The sequence below is a fragment of the Lepisma saccharinum genome, chromosome 2 (genome assembly GCF_977018435.1).
Source record: "Lepisma saccharinum chromosome 2, izLepSacc3.1, whole genome shotgun sequence".
NCBI classification, from domain to species: domain Eukaryota; kingdom Metazoa; phylum Arthropoda; class Insecta; order Zygentoma; family Lepismatidae; genus Lepisma; species Lepisma saccharinum.
The window spans coordinates 109,904,899-109,928,396 of NC_139230.1; the positions used below are offsets into that span (position 1 = coordinate 109,904,899).

Here is a 23,498-nt window from a genome sequence, read left to right on the forward strand (position 1 = left end):
CCACATTCAAGGTTGGGTAGTCATTCACAGCAATTTCTTTAATTCAAGCTTAAGTATGGTATACCTTTGTAGGTAGAAAGTTCTTTCATGGGTGGTAGATAGAGGCACATATTTTTGGCAAATAAAAAAGCAAAATTTCGGCACAAGAACAGTCAATTTCGGGTTCAAAAGTGGTAAATAAAATGAAATTTTGCTGTTATAGCAGTGAAAAAGCACTATATAAAATGACATTTTGGTTTTAGAAATGTGAATATAATCTCAAATTTGATTTAAAAATTGCACTATCCCTTCTAATAGCATATTAAATCATTACCAGAATATGAAGTTTATTCCTGTATAAAGGGGTCCATTTTTGCTTCTCAAATGCTTGCAGCAGAATTAATAAATTTTTCGTGAATTGCATAACTCACAGGATACTTCAGACTTCAGAAAGTGTCGCGTCTGTATATAAACTGTAAATTTCGTGTTTAAGAGTCTATTTCGCATTTTGCAGTTCATTTCGCATCATTTCGTGACAGAACAGGGTAGGAATATGCACCTCAGGCCTTTCAGAAACCTTTCCACACCCTCTCGTGGCTTGTTCACAAAACTTCTGCCCGGCGACAAATCACCCTGGCCTGCTTATAGAGCCAACACCAACAAGAATCCCCAAGAGAACTAGGCGGCCTTGAATCAGCGAATGGGAGACTGTTTTATGTGGAGGGAAACTTCGTATTCCAATCGATCTATATCTCTCTCTCTCTCGCTCTCACTCACTCACTCACAGTTGAGAGAAAGAAGGAAGACCGACCTTTTATCAGCAGTGTGAAAAAAAAAAATGATCCTTGCATTGCGTTTTACCATGCAACAGACAATAATAAGGACAATATTTTCTATCCAGACAGCTGCATTCAAACAAGAAAGAGGGACCTGAATTCTGCAATTATCACATTACCATGCACACCAGTGGCGGATAATGAGCTGTTGTAGGAGAAGGAAGGGGGTCACTTTTCTTTTACTTATCATGTGGTTTTTGTTCGTTTTGAAGAAGGTATTCAGAACTGTTTGCTTTCTTTTTTGAAGCAAAAGTAAAGGAGCCCGTGTGCGCACACAAGCAAGAAAATCATGGCCGAAACAATTAGCAACGGACCCCCCCGTTTGCTGCTAGAAAAAGAGGAGGAGTCACTCAGACAACAAAACACTGTTTCCAACACACTTTCCAAATTCAAGTACTTAGGAGTAATACTAACAAAAAAAAAATGATATTAAAGAGGAAATAAAAAGCAGGCTTAATGCATGTTATTTTTCTCTTCATACATTTTTGTCGTCTCGTTTAATATCTAAGAAACTAAAAGTGAAAATATACAGAACAGTAAACACGAATTGGAGAGAACAAGAGTTTACAGGATTCTTGTTGGGAAACCTGATGGTAAGACACCAGTAGGAAGACCAAGACGAAGATGCAGGGATAATGTTGAGATGGGCCTAAATGAAATTGGCAGGAATGGACAAGAGTATATAGATCTTGCTCAGGATAGGGACAGATGGAAGGCCTGTATTGCTGCAGCCATAAACCTTCAGGTTTAAGAAGGCTAGAGAGTTAGTTAGTTAGTTAGTACATGCAAGAGACATGTTTAGCTTGTTGTCACACTTCAGTTCAAAAGTTTGAATGGATTACTGAGGGTCTGCTTCCAAGTGACACATGTCACTAGTTGCTTCGGTCCACTTTATGCACAGTAAGGCTAATCGGGACTGGACCTACAGTTTAAAGTGGGATCCGAACCACTGTGCCATGTGCACATTGGTTAAAGAGAATGAAAATAAAATGTAAGCAAGGGTGTCTTGTGCCAGGAGTCACAAGGGTAACAGACAACACAGATTTAATGACATTTCAAAGTGCTGTACAATTAAAACAGCTTGAGATAGTGAAAAAAAACCCATTTTTTTTTCAACCTTAGGGGAAGGGTGCACACCAAGTTTAATCAAAATCTGAGATGGTGCCTGACATGACCTCATTGGAATGCCCCTGCCACTGTGTTCATTGAAGGTTAATGTAATAATTACCTCTCCACAAGTGATTGCAAAAGTTTAGATGTTGAAAAGAAAGAAGAGAAGTTGTGGGGGATGAAATTACATCCTCTTTCAACATACATCTCTTCATGGGTCACAGGAATGAGAAAAGAGCAACTGAGAATCTTGGCAGTTTTTAGAAATATTACAATGTTGATGAGTCCCATGATCTAAATTGAAGAATGTTTGCTTGACTACATTCTTCGTAGGGTCCGATCATTCCATGCCAAATCATCACAACTCCCAACCCTGCCATCTCAGATATTCATGAAATTTGGTAGGATGGTAGAGGACATGAAGTTACTTGCATGTGTAAAATTTTAGCCCTCAATGATACACGGTGTTTGTACTTTATAACAAAAATGTCAAATTTATGCTTACAAGGTCAACGAAAAAATTCATAACTTTTCTTCTAATTCATCTTGAGCTTATTTTGAAGCTAAGGGAGCTTAGTTTTCATAAAAAAATAGTTTCATATGAAAATTTTGAAACTTTCATTTCAAGGTCACACAATGTGACCTTTGACCTTGATTGATTTAGTTTATTTTACTTCACGTTTTGTGCCTCTTGGCTAATTTGCGAAGATGGGGATGAGTGATGAAATGATGAAATTGATGAATGGACATTCACAAACAACCAAGCCCGAGCAGGATTCGAACCCGGGACCCTTAGCATCGCAGTGCGATGTGCTAACCACTCGGCCACAGGGTCCGACCCCTTTGACCTTGAATACCTAAAGAAAAGTTTATCCTCAATTTTTTGTGGAAAAAACGTTATACAGTTAAATGTAATCTTTGTTTGGTGTTTCATTTTGGGATGGCTTTGGGAACAGGAATAAGGAAATCTGACAGTAGTATATGCTACATTCAGTGAACACCTTACAGTCTAATAAACCAATGTCGTTTTGGAAACTAATTGCAACAGAAATGAAACCAACTGCCTCTATAGTTAAAAAATGTGAAAAATCCAATTTTGAAGAGTTTACCACTCTCTGACCTGTAGCATCACTGCCATCTTGCAAAATGGTGCCAAAATTCACCTTGAAATTTCTTAAAAAATTATGTCTCGAAAAGAGCAATTTGTACAAAAATTAAAGATGACCGAAATGTTAGAGCACAAAATTTGCTAAATTATGATTTTTGTTTGATGGAGCTACCTTGAATTCTAATTGAATTAGAAAGCTCCAATTATTTACTTAATTTTTAGAATTGGTGTAAAAGTTGGTTTCTGACACAAATAACAGCAAATATGTAACAAACCATGTGATTTACATACTAAATTCACTGAACCAAATTCATAGCTCATGATTTCCTCTAGAAAATGGGCCAGAAATTTTACGCATGTAAGTTATCATAATCATAATCTTTGTTTATCCATTGACCCATTTTTCCATGGGTATGGATATCATCAGATACATGTATATATAGATAAGATATAGTATAAGAGATATTACAGTATAAAAACATCAAAGATGTTTACATAACGCACATATGTGGTACACAAATTTACATAAATTGAACATTTACAATATTAAAAACAATGATAAGCAGGCATGTCCATAATAAAAATACATAGTGTATGCATGATTTTTTTTTTTGTAAAGTTAGAGATACATTATTCCTTAAATTTATGTGATACAGTAGAGCGTCGATTATCCGAAGTAATTGGGGGACATGGGTGTTCGGAAAACTGGTTTGTTCGGATAATCGAACTGTACATGTTTATTTGCCAAAAAGAAGTACTGTACAGTAAATTTATTCATAAAAACAGGCATCTCTTTAAGTATTACAAAGTAACGTACAAAGGCAACTTTAGTAGGAATATATAGTATGTGGTACAGTTTATTAAACAAAAATATGTACATATTACATACGCATTTTGCATGAACAATACATACACCGACAGAAGTGTGCTGATTGTTGAAACACAGCGACTGGCGGCTTGGCCGGTCAGCAGCGCCTTATGAAGGCCCCATTAGAAGCAATGTTCCGCCAGCGGTGGCTCAGTGCGGCGACTACTGTGGGAAACTTGGTTTGGGAGTGAGGGGGATGATGGACGGTAGGGTGGGAGAGTAACAGGTGCGAGCGAGTACACAGTTCGGTTGACCGACGTTCAGATAATCGACGCTCTACTGTATTTATATACACTAAGGTGTATGAGATTAGCAGATTTTTTTTACATATTTGACAGTTGTGCCCAATCTATTTTACATTCATTTATGTCATATAGCGCTCTTTCTGCAAGATATTGCTTGATTAACTACAATTTTTTTTCATAATTGGGAAAAGAGAGATGCGGTAGTATATAAATACGGAGAAACTAGTACTCACTTTTATCTGCGAAGCTGGTTTTTCTTCTTTTTCGATTAATTTCAGTGGAACGAGGATGGTGGCAGTGGCCACTGAAATTAATCGAAAAGGAAGAAAAAACAGCTTTGCTGATAAAAGTGAGTACCAGTTTCTCCGTATTTATACAATTTTTTCTTCAAAGGAGTGATATTTTTTAGCCAAGGAAGTTTGTTGTAAAATTTTAAACCTGCAGAATGTGGTGATCTGTCTGTCAGAGTTAGTCTGTTTGTCTGGACATGGAAGTTTTTTCTTTGTCTTGTGTTATGTCCATGGATGTGTTCATTTCCAACTTGTCTCTCGTCATTTAGTATGAAAATAATAATTTATAAACATACAGTGAATATAAAGCCAAAATTTTGTTTTCGCGAAAGGCAATTCTGCATGTTGATCTGGATGGTATTTTGCACATAAGTCTAACAGCCCTTTTCTGTAGTGTAAATACTCTTTTTGTATGTACGTGAGCTGCTCCTCCCCAAGCTGTAATACAGTACTCTAAGTGAGGATAGATAAGAACATAATATAGATTCATGTTGATTTCCTTGATATGATACTGCGAAAGGATTTTCAACAGGTATGGGTTTTTGGTGAGTTTATCAGATATATAGTCAGTATGGCATGCCCAATTTAGTTTATCATCAATAATCAATCCTAGACATTTTACTTGGTTAACACACACTATTTCATTTTCATCTAAGTAGACCATCAAGTTATCAAAGTTCTTCTTGTTGCCAGGGTTAAAAACAATTAAGTTTGTTTTTTGGTGGTTCACATTTAGGCTATTAGTCTTTAAGTACTGGGTTATTTGATTAATCAAGATATAAGTTTGGATTTCTAATTGTTCTTTTGTTTTTGCCCTACATATTATATTAGTGTTGTCTGCATAGGTGATAGTTTGAGTCATGTTGTTCTTTGGTATGTCATTGATGTAAAGGATGAATAATAATGGACCAAACATAGATCCTTGAGGGACACCTACGTTTGACGATTTAGAACTGGAGTAGAAGGTTTTGATAGATGTATTATCTGTGTGCTCAATTTGAGTGCATTGTATTCGATCGGAAAGAAATGACTTAATTAGGTTAAATGTGCCACCTCAAATGCCTATACTATGCAGTTTATGCATAAGTGTGTTGTTGAGAGTCAAATGGTTTAGACAGATCTAGAAAAAACGTGCTTGGAATTTCATTGTCCTCCAAGGCTTCAGTAATTATTTTTATAAATTGTACAGTTGCTGAATTTGTTGATTTGTCTTTTTTGAAAACAGTGTTGATATTGATTTATAATATTAAATTTGGAGCAAGAATCATGAATTTTATTGCAGATTATTTTTTCTACTATTTTGGAGAACTGTGATGTAATTGCTATTGGTCTGTAATTTAAGGGGTCTGTTTTAGGCCCCTTTTTGTATATTGGTTTTATGACACACTTTTTAAAGATCTTTGGGAGTATGCCATTCCTTATTGATAAATTTATAGCAAATTGGAGAGGCAGAAGTAGAGTGTTTTTATTACTTGCTTAGACCAACCATCAATGTCACATGATTTCTTGTTATTTAGGGAATTAATAGTTTTTTTCTACGTCAATAATACTTATTTCACCTGGAATGATAGAGTTTTGAATGCTATTTGTGTATCAGCCCAAACGTTTAGCATATTTCATTCTAGTGTTTTGGTTATCATTCAGAAGAGTGTTATTGAATATTGTTGCTATAGTTTGTGGGTCTTTTACATCGGTACCATTTATATAGAGATATTTTCTTTAGCTTTTTTGTTATCTTTCCCTCCTTGCTTGTTCAGTATAGCCCATATACATTTTAGACTTATTGCTATTACTTTATTTTTTGTGATAAATGGTGAGCTTTCTCAGATTTAATTAATTTTTCATATTCTTTTACATATCATTATACAGGGTGGTCCAAAAGTGTGGAGACACCCAAAAAGTTGAATGACATACTATTCTGCAAAACTAACATTGTAAGTTTGTAATAGGGTTGGGGGAAAATGTTATAGGGCATATGACGATGACGGCCACCATCTTGAAACCTGCCATCTTGAATTCAACTTCAGAATTTTAAATGGGAAGGGGGTGATATGATATATCAAATCAGGCTAGAATTTCATGAGAAATGCAATGGTGAAAGTTTTTTCAACTTACCTTTAACCAGAAAAAGTTATGACTGAATTCTTGTACCAATTTGCTCCTTTTTGAGGTGTTAGAAAAATGCCTTAAAATTTGTTTACCGCATCTGTAACGCATCAACATCAAAGTGACGTCTACTGAGAGAAGTTCGCATGCCATTGCACATGATTTTAATCGGATACATCCACAAAGAGCTGTGCATTATAAATGCACAATTACAGTGTGACGCTTCCATTGAATGAAAAGTCCTTCACAGTGACAAGGCTAATGTTTATGTTCATATGGAAGTTCATAAACCGAATATGCAACCCTTGTCATCTGATAACTAGGGCCTTTCCGATGGCACAGTGGTAGCGTTGCCACCTTGTAATGAAGGGGTCCCAGTTTGATACCCGGTGGAGGCATACAGTGGTTCGGATCCCACTTTAAGCTGTAGATCCCAGAAATTTGAAATGGGGTGGTGCCCAGTGTTTGTTGGGAAAATACTTAACAAACTTGCGCCTAAAGTTTAGAAACGCAGTGGTATGGCCTGAAATTTCAAAAGGGGGAAAGGGGGATTTTGGGAACATACTTAAACAATTTTCCCATAAACCTATATGAAACATATTTTAACATACCAGGTGTATAAGCTTAAATCTGCTGTTTTGTAGTCAGAAAAACACATGGTTTGTTCATAGAAAGCAACAAGAAATTTATTCAAAGTACTTGCCCTCGCGAGCTACACATTTTGCCCATCTCTCGGGCAATTTGTGGATACCACGCCAAAAAAAGTCCTTCTCTTTCGAGGCAAACCACTCATCAAGCCATTTTCGGATGTCTGCATACGAATCGAAGTGCTGCTCAGCGAGGGCGTGGCCCATCGACGAAAACAGATGGTAGTCGGAAGGGGCCAGGTCTGGTGAATAGGCGGGATGGGGTAGCACCTCCCAGTTGCGTGTCTCCAAGTAGTTTTGGACCAGTCTTGACGTGTGTGATGGGGCGTTGTCGTGGAGGAAAATCAGCTTGTCATGTCTTTCTTGATAATCCGGTCTTTTGTCACACAGAGCACGGTGCAATTTGATCAGTTGTTGGTGGTAGCGGTGGGCAGTGACAGTTTCACCAGGTTTCAACAGCTCAAAGTAGACGATGCCCTGTTGATCCCACCAAACACACAGCATCGTCTTCCGGCCGAAGCGATTTGGTCTCGAGGAAGATGTTGATGGTTGGCCGGGATCAACCCACGATTTCTTGCGTTTAGGATTCTCGAAATATATCCACTTTTCATCACCAGTCACAATCCGATGCAGGAAAGACTTTCTTTTTTGTCTGGCAAGCAAGATTTCGCATGTGTTTTGGCGTCTCTCCAGCTGCCGATCGGTCAATTCATGCGGCACCCATTTTCCGATCTTTTGAACCTTTCCCATGGCACGTAGACGCATGGAAATGGCTGCTTGAGTAACACCCAATTGCTCGGCAAGCATCTTTTGCGTTTGGGTATCGTCCTCGTCCAAAAGAGCCTGCAATTGATGGTCCTCAACCTTCCTGGGCCGATTTTCACGCTTCTTGTCGCTCAGGTCAAAATTGCCGTCTTTGAACCGACGAAACCAATCCCTGCACGTTGTTTCCGATACAGCACTGTCACCATAGGCCTCCACAAGCATTCGATGCGATTCGGCAGCCGATTTCTTCAAATGGAAGCAGAAAAGCAGAGCTTCCCGCATATGCTCTTTTTCTGGCACAAAACTAGACATGCTTACCACAGGAACACTGTCTGTTGTTGTCTGCACCTGCTAACGATGTGCACTGATTTGTGTTGGCAGATGTCCAACTCATAAAAACACCAGGTATGGCGTGCTCATGGTAGCTTCATACGCTCACTAACGCCATCTATGAGCAAACAGCAGATTTAAGCTTATACACCTGGTACAATACACATAATGCAATGAAATTTAAAATAATTTAGACTCACCAAAGTTTATAAAACAAAATTCAGTGTCCGTCTTTGCAAAGTGAATCTATTGAGAACCTCTACCGACCAGACACTAACCCCATTCTCTTGTCTTCAAATCCCCGTTTCCCCAACTTTCCAAACACAAAAATACCCTAGGGCAGTAAGATTTCCTGTTAATGTAGTAAATACCAAGGCCAGCTGACCGTGGAATTCCAAGAGTACATATTAATTCTACCCACCTTCCTTCCATGCACTGCGACCACTCCACCCATTCCAAATCAGGGATGCTATGACCAAGCATCCAAGTGTCAACTCGCAATGTATTGATGCCAAAATTTCAGTTTAACTATGAGACTTAGTCCTCGGACAATTAACGGAATATAAAGAGAAAAAGCATATAATGTGTCGCACTCGTACTCGATCGTCTCTCTCTAATTTAAAATCGAAAATTTTATTGAAAATGAAAGGGGCTTGAGCCGGGTGAGCCCCCCCCCCCACCACCTATGCCACTGCATTTAACAAATCCATGTAGCTGTAAGCATTTAAGGTTCCGTCGATGGGAAAAACCTCGAAATGGAGCAAATTGGTACAAGAATTCAGTCATAACTTTTTACTGGTTAAAGATACATCGAAAAACCTTCACCATTGCATTTCTCGAGAAATTCTAGCCTGATTTGATATATCATTTCACCCCCTTCCCATTTAAAATTCTGAAGTTGAATTCAAGATGGTGGGTTTCAAGATGGCAGCTGTCATCGTCATATGCCCTATAACATTTTCCCCCACCCCTATTACAAACCTACAATATTAGTTTTGCAGAATAGTATGCCATTAAACTATTATTCGGGTGTATCCACACTCATGAACCACCCTGTAAATTTTCTGTCTGGTAGCTATGAATTTGTCGTGGATGCTTTTCAGTTCATTTTTTCTGTACAATGTTGTTTGTTACCCAAGCTTTGCTTTTTTATTTAAATATATGTATTTCTTTTTAATGGGACATGCAATATTTAGTTAATATACAAGTGTATTTATAAGATTTCCCAATTTTTTTCCATAATGTCTGATTGGTACACTTCTGTTCATTCTTTTTTTTTAGACGGTAAGATAGATACTTGATATTTTCTTCATTGATATTTCTACATTCTATTGCATATGTATTTGTTATATTATGGTTTGTGGTCAACTTTACTTGCATTAGTTGTGCTGAGTGGTCTGATATTAAGTTGTGAATCACCTCTGTTTTTATCATGTCAAAAGGCAAGTTAGTACTAATATGATCTATAAGAGTTTCAGTAGTGAGTGTTATGCTGGTGGTTTTTTTTTACAATTTGATTAAGACTCAGATTTATTACTTCATATCCTCTACCACCCTACCAAATTTTATGAAAATCTGAGGTGGTCAGATTGAAAACTTCATTTTTTTGTGATGATTTGGCATGGAATGACCCCATACTACTGTTGCTCTGCAGTAATTGCTGAGACAGAAATGGAAATTTTGATTTGTTTCTTCCCATAAAGTAATTTGTGTACTTGGTGCTCTACTGTTGTTCTATTTTGTTATTTTTAAGTGCAGAAACACGCAGAGGGAAGAAAAGATGTCCTGTGCTTGGGCATTTTTATCTCATTCTGATAACAAATTATTTTTATTTATTTCTTTTCTCTTCCAATTTGTAGATGAAAGGACTGTTGCTTTAATAGAGATAAAAATTACATAATATAGTTACCAAACAAGAACTGAGATTAAAATATTTGTCAGTCACATTAGCCCACAGAGACAGCTTCATTATTCTGTGGACAGATAGATAAGAATAAACACTGTACGAGCTTTCAGAAAAGCCTCAAATCATGTCCACAGTGATTTTTGAATTGTAAACTAGAACAATGTGCATGCAGTTTCTTTGCACAAAAGAAAAAATTTTCTAAAAACTATTTTAAAACTTAAACTTATATCTTCCATACATGTTTGATAGAAAATTTACTTTTCCACTTGTGGTAAAACACATATCTGCATCAATCCACTGCTTCAGTAACAGGCTTCTAGATCTACATGTTTTTACTTTGCAAATTTTTCAACTAACGAATTTTGGTAATAAAACTATATCTCGACAGATTTTTGTAGCCACCTTCTTTCCTTCAACACACATGCACACAGACCAAAACAAGTGAATACTGATTGACTCCTATAAATGTGCAGCTGTAAAAAAAAAAGAAAAAAAAAGGATTGGCATCACATTGATGAAGTATGAGCCACTGACCTATCCAAGTTGCTCATCCTGATAAAGAGAAATTGGAATTTCCAGAATCTTACAGCCATTGCAATCTGGTAAATGCTATTTATTCAGTTTGTCATAAACAAAACATTGCCTTCCACAACATACAGAAAACCCTAGTTGCAAAAAAGGCAGGGAACTACTTTTTGGACCTTCATCTACAGGAGAATGGCATCCTTCAGGGCAGTGTCCTAAGTGTGAGTCATAATAGACTCTGTTTACCATAGTGGTGAATAGTGTTACGACCAACATTCTCGCCCCTGTACATGGTCTTCTATGTGTGGACGACCTCACAATCTTTTTTCACTCACGAAGTCTCCCATCAGCTCCAACTGACCATAAACCATTTGGTTAAGTGTTCCTCCCAAACTGGTTTCAGCTGCTCATCCGAGAAATCCATGTGCATTCATTTTGGTCATCAACGTACCTGCCATCTTGATCCTGACCTGTCCATATCTTGTGTTTTGTGAAAGAGGTTCGATTTCTCGGCCTCATTTTCAATAAGAAATGTACTTGGCAACCACACCTTTTCCAGCTAAAGTTCCCTTGTCTCAGAGTACTCAACCTTCTATGTGTTTTAGTTCATACATCTTAGGGTGCTGAGAGGATGGTACTGCTCTGCCTGTACCATTCACTTATCAGGCCAAAGCTCAACTATGGATGTGTTAGGTATTCATTCACCCATCCTTCTCGGATGCAGTGCATCATGCTGGTATTTGTGTGTGTTCCAGTGCTTTCCATACCAGTCCCACCACCAGTTTGTATGTTCAGGCATCTGTGCCATCGCTGTCTCTGTGAAGACAGCAGCTTGTTCTGAATTACTTCTTCCATCTTCGCTCGATGTCTTTGCATCCATCATATCACCCGTCTCCAACGAGAGAAGGCTGACTCTCTACCGGCTACATCCTCGTGCCACTAAACCATTTGGTGTTCGTGCAAACAAGATCCTTTTAGCACTTGGTGTTGATAGTGATCTGCCTGACGTCTCTCCACTCATACTAGTCTATGGGTCAAGTGGCCAAAATCAAGAAATCTGTATAATTTGGGGGTACTCATTTTCCTTTATGCCACAGTTATATGGGTGTCTAAGGATACCATAAAACCATGATTGCCATTTCAAAGTGGTAGCTAATAGAAATGGCGGCCAATCCAAGATGGCGGATGTTGACCTTTTAAAAAGCAACTATATCTCTGAAACCAACGGCCCGATCTCAACGATCTTTTTTTCAAATGAAAGCTTAATGTGTGTTCTATATTTAATGTTATGTTATGTTTTTCAATAGGAGCAACTGTTAAGTAGTTAATCATGGATTAGTAAAAAAAATCGTATTTTTTACTATTAGTTTTATGTTTATCATTAATTTATTAATAATCTAGGCATTTGAGAAGAAAATGTTCCATACAATAATTGTAGTGTAAATACTTACCTTCAATTTGACATATTACACTTGTTGGTTTTCACCTTAGAATTTATATAAAATGAATGAATTATGTAGTGTGTGCAGCAAATCCTTCTAGCAGGATGTGTCTTTAGTACTATTTAATTGCACATATTGTAACTGGTATTGACTATTGAATAGTATATTATTGCCATATATATGCAATAATAATAATTGTTATTATTATTAATATTATTAGTTGTTGTTTTTGTTGTAGTAGTACTATAACTAGCCATGAATTTCATTTAAATGTTACCCATGTTCATGGAAGAATGTTATTGATTGATTGAAATTAAAATTTTTGTATAGGTCAGCACTTAGGCTATTTACATGCATCACATTATACGAGGCCGATCCCCTTACAATGTATAAAAAAATCACCATGCGTGTCTTTAAAATCTCCTTACCCAGGGTAAAAACCGAGGCTGTACTGGGCACTCAACACATATATTCCTATGAGCAAAACACAGGAGAACTTACAACCATACAAAGGTAGCCTGCCTCCCCGATTGTTTAGTGTAACATCATTGCCTTGTGATCAAGGGGACCCGGGTTCGATATCCTGTGGAGGCACAAAGTGGTTCGAATCCCACTTTAAACTGTATATCCACTCTGGATTAGCATATCTGTGCATAAAGTGTACTTAAAAACAAAATCTCAAATCAAACAACCCTACAAAGGATTGTGCAGGCTGTAGGTCCAGATGCCAGAGCCTTGTTGGCCTGCAAGACTGCAGTTGCTGAGGTGAAGTACGTGGAAATGAGGTTAACATTTAGGTGTGTTCAGAAGAACAGCATAACGTACATGCATACTCTTTATTAGTTATTATAGTCTAAATATCTGCTTCCAAGACTGGTTATTGAATCTGCGTTGTGAATATGGAATTTTGAAGTGCGCTGAAGGAAACCTTTGTTTTTTTAGCACAAGTGTCCACAAGTTGCGACAGGGGTTACCCTGCATTGTCTAAAAATAGAATTTCAAGCAGCTGCAAGAATCGGCGCTCATTTTTTACTGCGTTCTAGCTTTTCGTCCGTGAATGTTGTTCGTAGCTGTCGTTTTGTGCTCAAGTGCGAGGACATTTTTTGGGTGAAGTGACAATTTTTTAAAATAATTTTTGGGGGTTTTCTCCCTTATATATATGCCAAATTTGCATAAATTTTGCATTTTGTGCACTTTGACATTTTTTTCGGGGGGGGGGGGGTGGTGGAAACATCATTTTTTTTAAGAAAAATAGTTTTGAGGGGATTTCCCCCCTTTCCCCCTCCATATGTATGCCGAATGTGCATAAATTATATATTGTCTGAATCTGTGATTCATTCGGCGTACAATGGTATATCTTTCATATCTAGGGCATTTAGTTTCTGAGCTGTAGTCAATTCAATGTAACTCTGCATTTCGCTCAATTCCGAAGCTTGAGACAGTGGCGTACAAGCCTTTCATTTCAGGGGTACAACTCGCGTTACATTGGTAATACGGCAATCATGCAAATATTTTTCTGTTTCTTACATTCCAGCGATAATTTCTATGTGCATTTTGAACTTTTCATATCCTTTTTTTCAGGGGGAAGGGGGGAGAAACCCCATTTTTTTAAAAAAAAAGTATTTTCAGGGGATTTCCCCCTTTCCCCCTCCATATATATGCCGAATGTGCATAAATTATATATCGTCTGAATCTGTGGTTCATTCCGCATACAATGGTATATCGTTCATATCTCCAGGGCCAATAGTCTCTGAGCTAAAGTCATTTCAAGGTACCGCTGCATTTTGAAGCTTGAATCAGTGGTGTGCTGCCCATTCCTTTTGGGGGTACAACTCAAGTTACATTGGTCATATGATAATAATGCAAATATTTTTGTGTTCCTTACATGTCAGCGATCATTTCCATGTGCATGTCGACACTGTCATGTACTTTTTTCTTGGGGGGAGGGTGGGGGAACCAAATTTTTGTTTCCTAAATTTTGGAATTTTGAGAGTTAGCCCCCTCCCCCATGCCACATATATGCCAAATTTGCTTAAATTTTATATAGTCTGAATCTCTGGTTCATTCCGCGTACAACGGTATATCACTCATCTCTCTAGGGCAATTAGTCTCCGATCTACACTTATTTAATTGAAACTCTGCATTTTGCTCAAAATCGGCTTGTGCATCAAGGGGATTACATGTGAAAATGGCCTTGGGCACCAAAAGGTTAATTTCTGTAGTAGGTTCCACATGTTCTCGTATGTTTCTTTCATATGCACAGCATGAGCAACAGGGATGGCAGGATTTTGATTGCCATTGTGTAGTAACACTGCATTGAGGCTAGTCCGTGACGAATCTACGAACAGTCTATATTCTTCAGTGATGTAGTCAAATTTCAGTTGTTCCATAAGCGACGGAATGTCACTGAGAGTATCTGCATTGGCATTGGTATTGGTTCAAATTGGTATCGGCTCAGCCCTAGTAGATTCTCTTATTTTATGTTCTTGTTGTCATTTTTAGTAGTTCAATTTCATATGTTTTTGTGGTTATTCTAATAGAGTAAAAACAGTAAAAATAATCCTCTTTTTTGCCTTTTCTTTGCAGATGGTAAACCTATCATGTTGGAAAAACATTTCCTGCAGGATATAGCAGATCAGAATTTTCAAAAGTACAACATTACATTTCCATTGAAAATTAAAAAGGGAGTAATGCAGTCCATCAATTCTACAAAAAAATTGAGTGTCACAGTAGGTCAGTTCTATTCCATGCTGAACTTGTCTGTGAAGAATGAGCCAACATTTTCCTTGCCATACTGGGATAACATAGGGAAAGGTAATGTAAATAATCTTCAATTATTTATTACTAAGATATATTGCAGTATTATTTAATGTTTTATAGAGTGATTTTTATTTCTGTTGTGTTCAAAAATTATTAGGAACAGGACTGGAGTGCATTATATGGTTTACATGAAAGCATTGAACAAGCTAGCAACATAAATAATGCGGTAAGTGTCAATCCATATGAAGTGACTCGATGCCAGTTCCTCAACCATTTTTTTTAAAAAATAGTTTCCATGTGCGATTACACTTACCTTTCAATAGTTCAAAACTCGCATATTTATCTCATGTAGTTTATAAGTGGCAGCCACAGCTGCATATCACGGCACAGTGAAATCCACATTTGAAGACCTTAACACAATCATCAAGGTCTTGTACCAGTAAAATTTTGGGAAAAGGTGCATGATATACATGCATAAATATGTTACTGCTAAAAATCTGAGTTTTGCTGCAGCAAAGTACATTATAGTAGTACACAGGTTCTAATAAAAAAAAAATAGACTTAAGACCTAACTTACAGTAGAGTACAGAAATTTCATGAGGTGTGTAGGAATGGTAAATGCCATTGAGTTTGCTTAATGTGGAAATTTGTATAGAATATGAATATTGGATTGAGATTAACATAATTACATTGGAAACTCGGTTTTATGTTTTTCAGGGGACCAAGCTGGAAAATCTTAAAATATAGGAAAATGTAAAATCAAGGAAAATTTTACAGCATTTTGCTATGTTTGAAACATCAAGGTTGAATGTATAATGCAGGAAAATGTAAAATAGAGGTTCCGCTGTATTAACAAATGTGAAAACTAATTGGAAATTGCATTTACACATACCCTAAACAAAACTGATTTTTAAAAATTATTTTTCTCATTTAACATCACTTTTCAACCACTTTTGACTAATTGCAATAAAGATGAATGATGATTACATGAAACTCACAAAGGAACTCTGATGGACTTACCAGGACTCAAACCTGCAACCTTGAGTAGAAAAATCATGAGTTCACTCAATGTTCCCTGTCACAGAGGCTTCTGGGAATAATCAAAATTACATTATTGAAGAGGATGATAACTCTGACATTATTTACTTTAAAGTAGATGAAGAACAAGAAGGAACTCAAAGCAAATGCAAGTAAGATGCAATATAGATGCCAAAAATAACACCTCTCTTGTGGCAATTTAATGAGGAAAAGATATACTGAACATGTGTGAGAATGAAGATCATGTAAAATCTTACAATTTATCATTCATGTAACCATCAATGTAAAATAACATTACATTTATTTGAGTGTCAAATAATCAAGTCCTTCACTGATAAATCATACCTTGTATACACAAGGTGTGATTGAAATGTTCTCAGACAGAAGCTGCCACTTTTCACTGGTTAAGTTTCGTGGAAGTTGTGTGTGAGGAAAGGAAAGCATGTTTTATCCTTGAAGGATCCTGAAAAGGTCATGGCTCTATCTTTGTTCAGTTGTGAGCTGCAGCCTGTTGAGTGCGGACATGTGTAGTGTTGTCGGCAGGTTATTTATTATGTGTGCAGAACAATGGATGAAGAGAATAACAGATCAATGTATGTGTAAAATGTTGCTTTAAAACTAAAAAATCAGCTTCAGAGACCTATGAACTGTAGAAAGTAGCTTTCGAGGATACATGTGTATGTAGGGAAAGTGTTTTTATCTGGTATAGTAAATTTAAAGATGGTCAACGATCAGTCGAAGATAATTCTCAGTCCGGTCGGCCTTCCACTTCAAAAACTGATGATAACTTTGCCAGAGTTCATGACTTAGTGCATTCTGATTGTCGACTTACAATTAGATAGATGGCCAGTGAACTGAATGAGAGTTTCTACACAGTTCAGTCAATTTTTTTCGAGAAATTAAACATACATTGTGTGTCTTCAAAATTCATCCCCAAATTGTTGATGGATTTGCAGAAGCAATATCGCATTGAAGTGTGCCAATAATTAATTAATCAGGCCAAAAATGATCCAGAGTTGTTAAATAAAGTCATTACAGGTGACTAGTCATGGGTTTATTGGTATGACCCAGAAACTAAAGCCCCCCCCCCCTTTTTTTTTCCACCAGTATTATGCACCTTCAGAGACAGACAGTCAACATGGAAATCCTGCACCATGATAATGCACCTGCTCATCGTGCATTCCGATGTTGTTCGCTGTTGACACATTCAAAATTTACCTCAAAATGCTGAGAAGTAATGTAGCTGTAGCGAAATTTTTGCTACAACTACAGGAATTTTGTAGCTTTCCTACAGCTACAGCTACAAATTTTGTAGCTAGCTTCAGTAGTGACATTACAAGTAGCATGCTACTTCCAACCACTGATTTTTTTATTTGCGGGCACCTGTATAATGTAAAGTCAGGGTTCCACTGTATGAATTCCCCCCACTAAGATTAATACACTGCTTCTTTTTAGGAGCATTATACATTTTTATTATTTTTCCCCAAGAAGTATTTAATTAAATTTTAAGTGTCTTTGCATGTTTGTAGGAACAGTTCATTCACTTCAGTTGTTTGTGGGGGCCGTAATGACCTGTCAATTTTTTATTTTATTTTTTATTTTGAATTTCTTAATTTTATAACTTTTTTTTACATCAATGCACAATTGAAAAGTTTTGTCTGCAAGAGGCTAACAGATCTGAGAGGCTCGAACTGCTAAAGGTTAATATATATTTTACATGTAACATGGGATTTAATGGGCATACAATGAGGATCACATGTAGCATAATGGACATTTCCACTTTGACATGAAAAACGTTTTAAATCCTGTCATTTTACAGATAATGACACAAACATGAGATGTGCAAAATATCTCGGCGATATTTGTTTTGGTTCTCGAGAAATATGCCTTCAAACACCGCTGAAATTCATCTCCTATGTCACAGATTTGAAAACGTCCTCTCCACAGACACGAGGTACTCTGACGTCATCACTTAGAATTCAGTGCAGGCAGGGGTCTGCTTGTCCCGTCAACTTAGCATGAGCTGCGGAAGCGACAGCAAAGTCACTTGTTACTGTGTAAAACAAGTATCTTGTAACTTTCAGTGCAAAAATCTGTGCTCCATTTCTTGGAGATGAATTATGCCCTAACAGTATAGCAGTAGCAGTATAGCAGTATTTACTATAATTCAGCCACTCGGTAGAGGGTTTTCCCATTAGGGTGACAAAGCAAAACTTGTAAGAGTCAATGGCTGAACACGTGAACAGCCTTGTTCATTGCGAATACATAGGTTGGTTCTGACTGGCAAGAACTTAATGTTATAGGAATGCCTTTCTGGAATTACAATTATTTTCGTCATAATATTTTCTTCGCAAATTTTAAGATAATACATTTAGAACACTCTGGTTTACACGCCAATTTCTGCAATATAAGAGGTGATATGGTATAAAAAGGTACGGGGAGTTTTTAAATTTCCTGCAGTAAATGACAGTTTTCTTCAGTTAATATATATATATTGCAAATTTTTGTATTTAGCCTACTTTTATGTCGCTTTTCTGTCACTTTGTTTAACCGCAACGATGAGAACGCATGGTTAATTTAGTAGGTATGTATCTTCTCTAACATCACATTTCTTCCCACTTTTGGCTAATCGCTACAATGAAGATGAATGACTACAAGCAGTATTCGAAGTTGGGGTGCAGGAGGACACCCCCCCCCCACACACACACACTACCACCACCACCAACAAGCACAATCTAAGTATCACCCAACCTGCCACGATACGAGATGAACTTTTTCTTCTGTTCCATCTCATTTCAAAAACATTCACTTGTCCCATCTCCTTTTATGAGACGAGACGGAAAATGTCTCGTCTCGTGAGCAACACTAACATTAACAATAGAAGCATCCCCCTAGCTGTCCCCAAAGTCTCAAGCAAACATCCTCCCATGTAACAATTTCCAGTTCAATGAAATGTCGCTCACAAGGAAACAGTCATGCCCAGGTCGAGAGTCAAACCTGGAACATGCGACTTCCTCAGATAAATCATGAATTTTGTGTATAATAATTACAACGCCAGTTCATTCCTGGTAATTCTGAATCTGCAGTTTGGTTTGCATATATAAGCAGGATAATATTCAGTTTTTGAGGGCTTGTATCGTCGAAACTAGGAGTAAAAAAAAATATTAAAGTTTTTTTTTTTTTGTATTTATAATGATAAGCCTTTGCATACGTTGTTAATTCTATATTTTTCGAGACTTGAGACGAGAAAGAGAATTGCCCTCCCAAACCGAGATGGATGTTTATAAATCAAGACGAGACTGTCAATGAGACATTTACAAATAAACACGAGACAGACATTTACAACTCTCAACGAGAACGAAACCAAGGCTGTCATATCTCATCTCGATAGGATCCTTAGTGGTGAAGTTGTGAACCAACCAATTAATGCGTTCGGGGTAACGAGATGAGGCGGCTTTTTTCGCAGTACAAAATTCAAAATATATCGTACCATTTCAGTATGGGATATTGTTATACACATGGGCGTATATATAGTTCACGTGGGGAAGGGGGGTGGATCAACTTTTAGTATGATTAGGGTTGCTTTATTTCGTAAGTGAAAATCCAGGACTGCTGGCTGGAAACTTGTTGGGGAGCAAGGGGTGCTGGACCCGACAAAGTTGTGTGTATGTAGTCATGCTAGTATTGATACTTTTCTGTTCATCTTGTGACATATGAACATGGCGGCGGTGTGTTTTCAGCGCAACGCTAGCCTCGCAACTTTGGAAGTCTTGTTTCTGCCTTAAACTGGACGCAGAGAAATGCGAGAACTTGTAGGGGTCATTTTCCAGGGTTTAGTTTTTAAAATTGTTGTAAAAAAAAATGAGTGGAAATGTCCATTGAGCTTTTTTATTTTGTATATTTACATGGTGCAGTGGATTTTACATTCTTCCTACATTATACATTGAATCCTCATGTTATAAAATTTTCCTGGATTTTAAGTTGTTCCTCTTGGTCTGATGAATAATGTAAAATCGAAGTTTCACTGTGTTATTATTCTTAGAAATTTAAATAAATTTCTCATATCTCACGTGGACTTTATTTTGCTGTTTGAATATTGAGAAACTATTGTCATGTAGTAAGTGAAGATCAAGGTAATGTCAGAAAAATCTAGGCTATACCCTCAGACAAGTAACAATGTAAATTTATTTGCATATAATTTTATTGAAAGTAATGTATTTATATTTAGGGTGTGCCTTTATTCTTATTAGAAAATGTTTTCTTCTTCTTAATATTGTATTACATTAAAGTGTGTTTTGTTTTGCAGGTGTAGTTGTCAGCATAACCCAGCCATGTTTCCATGCTGACACAGTAGTAGGTGTTGTTGGTATGGATTTGCACCTCAGTGATGTTGTAGAAGATATAACATATTTCAACAGTTTCGGCAATTCTTATGCCTTCATGCTAAATAAAGAAGGTAATTATATGTTGAGAGGTATAATGATGCAATTAAAATATGGTATATGATGTTCTATATGTAGAGGGAAAACATCCTATCACCTGCCTCAGTTCCTCTTCTCTGTTCCTCCTTAGTCAGCAATGAGTCTTTGCAACATAACTTCGTGATTTACTTGACTTCAATAAAATGTTGAAAAAATGGTCAAAATCGCACATTTTACACCCCTGTTAATTTCTGAAATACAAAAGATCTACAAATTTGCATATTTTCGTACCTCAGGTGGGCCTTCCAGTATGCCAAATAACCCCTTTTGTTTATGTCATTTTCTCAGATATTGATTTTATCCTGCTTGATTAGTGCATGGCATTCCTCATATCATCCCTCCCATCAAGGAGGGTTATTTTAACTCAGCTTCATGTTGGACACAGCCATCTCACACATTGCTATTTGCTGCAAGGGCTGGACTCTCCTCTGTGCCGTGTCTGTAACATTGTTTTAAATGTTCAGCACATCCTTCTTGAATGTGCCGATTTCAATTTTCTCAGACACACTAAACCTTCCCAACGATTTATCATCCATGTTGTGAGATGATGACAGTGTTTTAACTTATATTTTTAGCTTTTTGAGAAGCACATGCCTTTTCCACTGTTTCTGAGAAAGTTTTTAATATCTCCTTACCTTTTTAATGTACACCTTGTCCATAAATATACTTTCATACTTTAAAGTGGTATTACGTCGCTTTGGATAATCGTATTTAAATGAAATTGATGACTTTGGATAATCGTATTTAAATGAAATTGGTGACATTTGAAAGAAAAACTCAAATATTTTTGTGCATGTCAACAATGGACACCAATATCAGCAATGGACAACAATGAACGAGATCAAACATAGAAACTGAAATAAATTCACTCCTGACAACAATGGACGATGCAGGTTCATTGTTGGATATTTAGCAGGCACTCAGGTTACATGTGAATGTTTTCCTTTAAAATTGTGTTGTTATTACAGAAGATTTAAGAATGTAGTTGGTGTGTTTTAGAATATCATTACACGCAGAGTTTGGTGAATGTATTGGTGTGTTTTATCATTCCACGCAGAGTTTGGTGAAGGTTCAGCGTGCGGATTGAAGTGGTTATGGTGACCCCACAAGAACGTAGTTGGTGTGTTTTAGAACATCATTCCACGCAGAGTTTGGTGAAGGTCCAGCGTGCTTATAGGCGAAGGTTTCAAAATCAGGCTCCTTCACACACGTCAATTTTGAAGTGGTACCGGGATTTTGTGGATCATGGTTGCATATGTCATCAAAGGAAAGGCTATTCAGGGAGACTATCTGTCAATGCGGGAATTGTGGAACAAGTGCGGGAGGCATTTGTTCGTAGTCCTAAGAAGTCTGTACGTAGAGCTAGTCAGCAGTTGAACATCCCTATATCCACCGTATCTAAGATCCTGCGTACGTGACTGAAGTTTCACCCCTACAAACTGCAATTAGTGCACAAGTTGAAACCTGATGACCCTGTAAAATGGTTAGATTTCTCTGAACATTTTATGTTACTAATGGAGGATAACGTATATCTGTCAGGAAGAATAATTTTCAGTGATGAGGCAATATTCCACGTTGGTGGAAAAGTGAACAGACATAATGTAAGGATTTGGGGGAGTGAGAATCCACATGCAATTTTGGAAGTTGAAAGAGACTCCCCTAAAGTGAATGTCTTTTGTGCCGTATCAAAACGTCAAGTCTATGGCCCATTTTTCTTTCGAGAGGCCACTGTGAAAGGTCCAGCTTATCTTGACATGCTCACTGAATGGTTATTTCCACAATTGGAAGAAAATGAAGGCAATGAATTTATTTTTCAACAAGATGGAGCACCTCCTCACTGGCATTTACATGTTCGGAAACATCTGAATGAGCGGCTTCCAGGAAGATGGATTGGACGTGCTGGAAATGATGATAATGTCTTCTACAATTGGCCGCTGAGGTCACCTGACTTGACAGTCTGTGACTTTTTTTATGGGGTTACATAAAAGATTGTGTCTATGTACCCCCATTGCCTCAAAACCTGCAAGAACTGCAAATTCGCATCACTTCTGCAATCCAGTCCATCCCTGTGGATATGTTGGAGCGTGTGTGGCATGAATGGGAATATCGCCTTGATGTCTGCAGGGCCACTCGTGTGGGCCACATTCAATGTCTATGAGTTGTAAAATAAAATATTTGAGTTTTTCTTTCAAATGTCATCAATTTTATTTAAATACGATTATCCAAAGCGACGTAATACCACTTTAAAGTATGACAGTATATTTATGGACACGCTGTATTGTGTTTACCCTGTGCAGGTCCCTTTACAACCTTGCACTTTTAACCTTTCTCAAGGGGCTTTTTACACTCTCTTTTAACTATCAGTGCTATGCATCAGGAAACTGGAAAGCAGGGAATTTTACAGATCATCTGGAATTTACATGCATTTTGGAGTCTGCAAGAGAAAAAGTTGCAAAGTGAACAAGTGGTTTATTTCTACTTCTGGATTCAGTTTTTGTGGTTCCACTTGCCCAAAAGATTCAGTTTAGAAACTTGTTCCTCTCATCCTTATGGTGCTCAATCTGGTATAAAATTATTGTTCTTTTGAATTTCCGTTCCATATAGACTCATGAGGCATTAATTTTGGATAGGGACCAAAATAGCACGTGACAGTGCATGACTGCAGATGGCGAGGTATGGCACAGATGCTGGCATTTTCGATCCATAATGTCCCACTTATTTTTACACACATATCTTTAGCATGCAGACACTTATATTGCATAACGAGCACTAACCTGTGTTGTAAGAGTTGTTCAAAGTGGTGGCCAAGTACATCCACACATTCCTGGCATTTTTTGATGAAATTTTGATTGACATGCAAAAGTTACTCTTCTGTAATTATTGTAACTTCTGTTTCTCTTAGTCTCAGAACAAGTTCCCTGTTTGTCTACCTGGAACTTTAATGACAGGGAATTTCTGTGAAAATTGCCCACAAATGTCTCGACATGATTCAGTTTTCACATAAGTGTCAAACATAAAAATCTTTGTTCTGACGTGAACATTTCTATTAAACACACACAAAC

At 37.3% G+C, this 23,498-nt stretch overlaps 1 protein-coding gene across 2 annotated transcripts in view; it reads left to right on the forward strand.

Moving 5' to 3' along the window:
• Positions 1 to 23,498, forward strand: part of LOC145984110 (VWFA and cache domain-containing protein 1) — a 211,140-nt gene that overhangs the window by 81,806 nt on the left and 105,836 nt on the right. For both annotated transcript variants that reach the window (XM_083117535.1, XM_083117536.1), the window contains exons 9-10: positions 14,744 to 14,971; positions 20,262 to 20,411. In XM_083117535.1, coding sequence (XP_082973661.1) covers positions 14,744 to 14,971; positions 20,262 to 20,411 — 378 coding nt within the window. The remainder of the gene's footprint in view (positions 1 to 14,743; positions 14,972 to 20,261; positions 20,412 to 23,498) is intronic.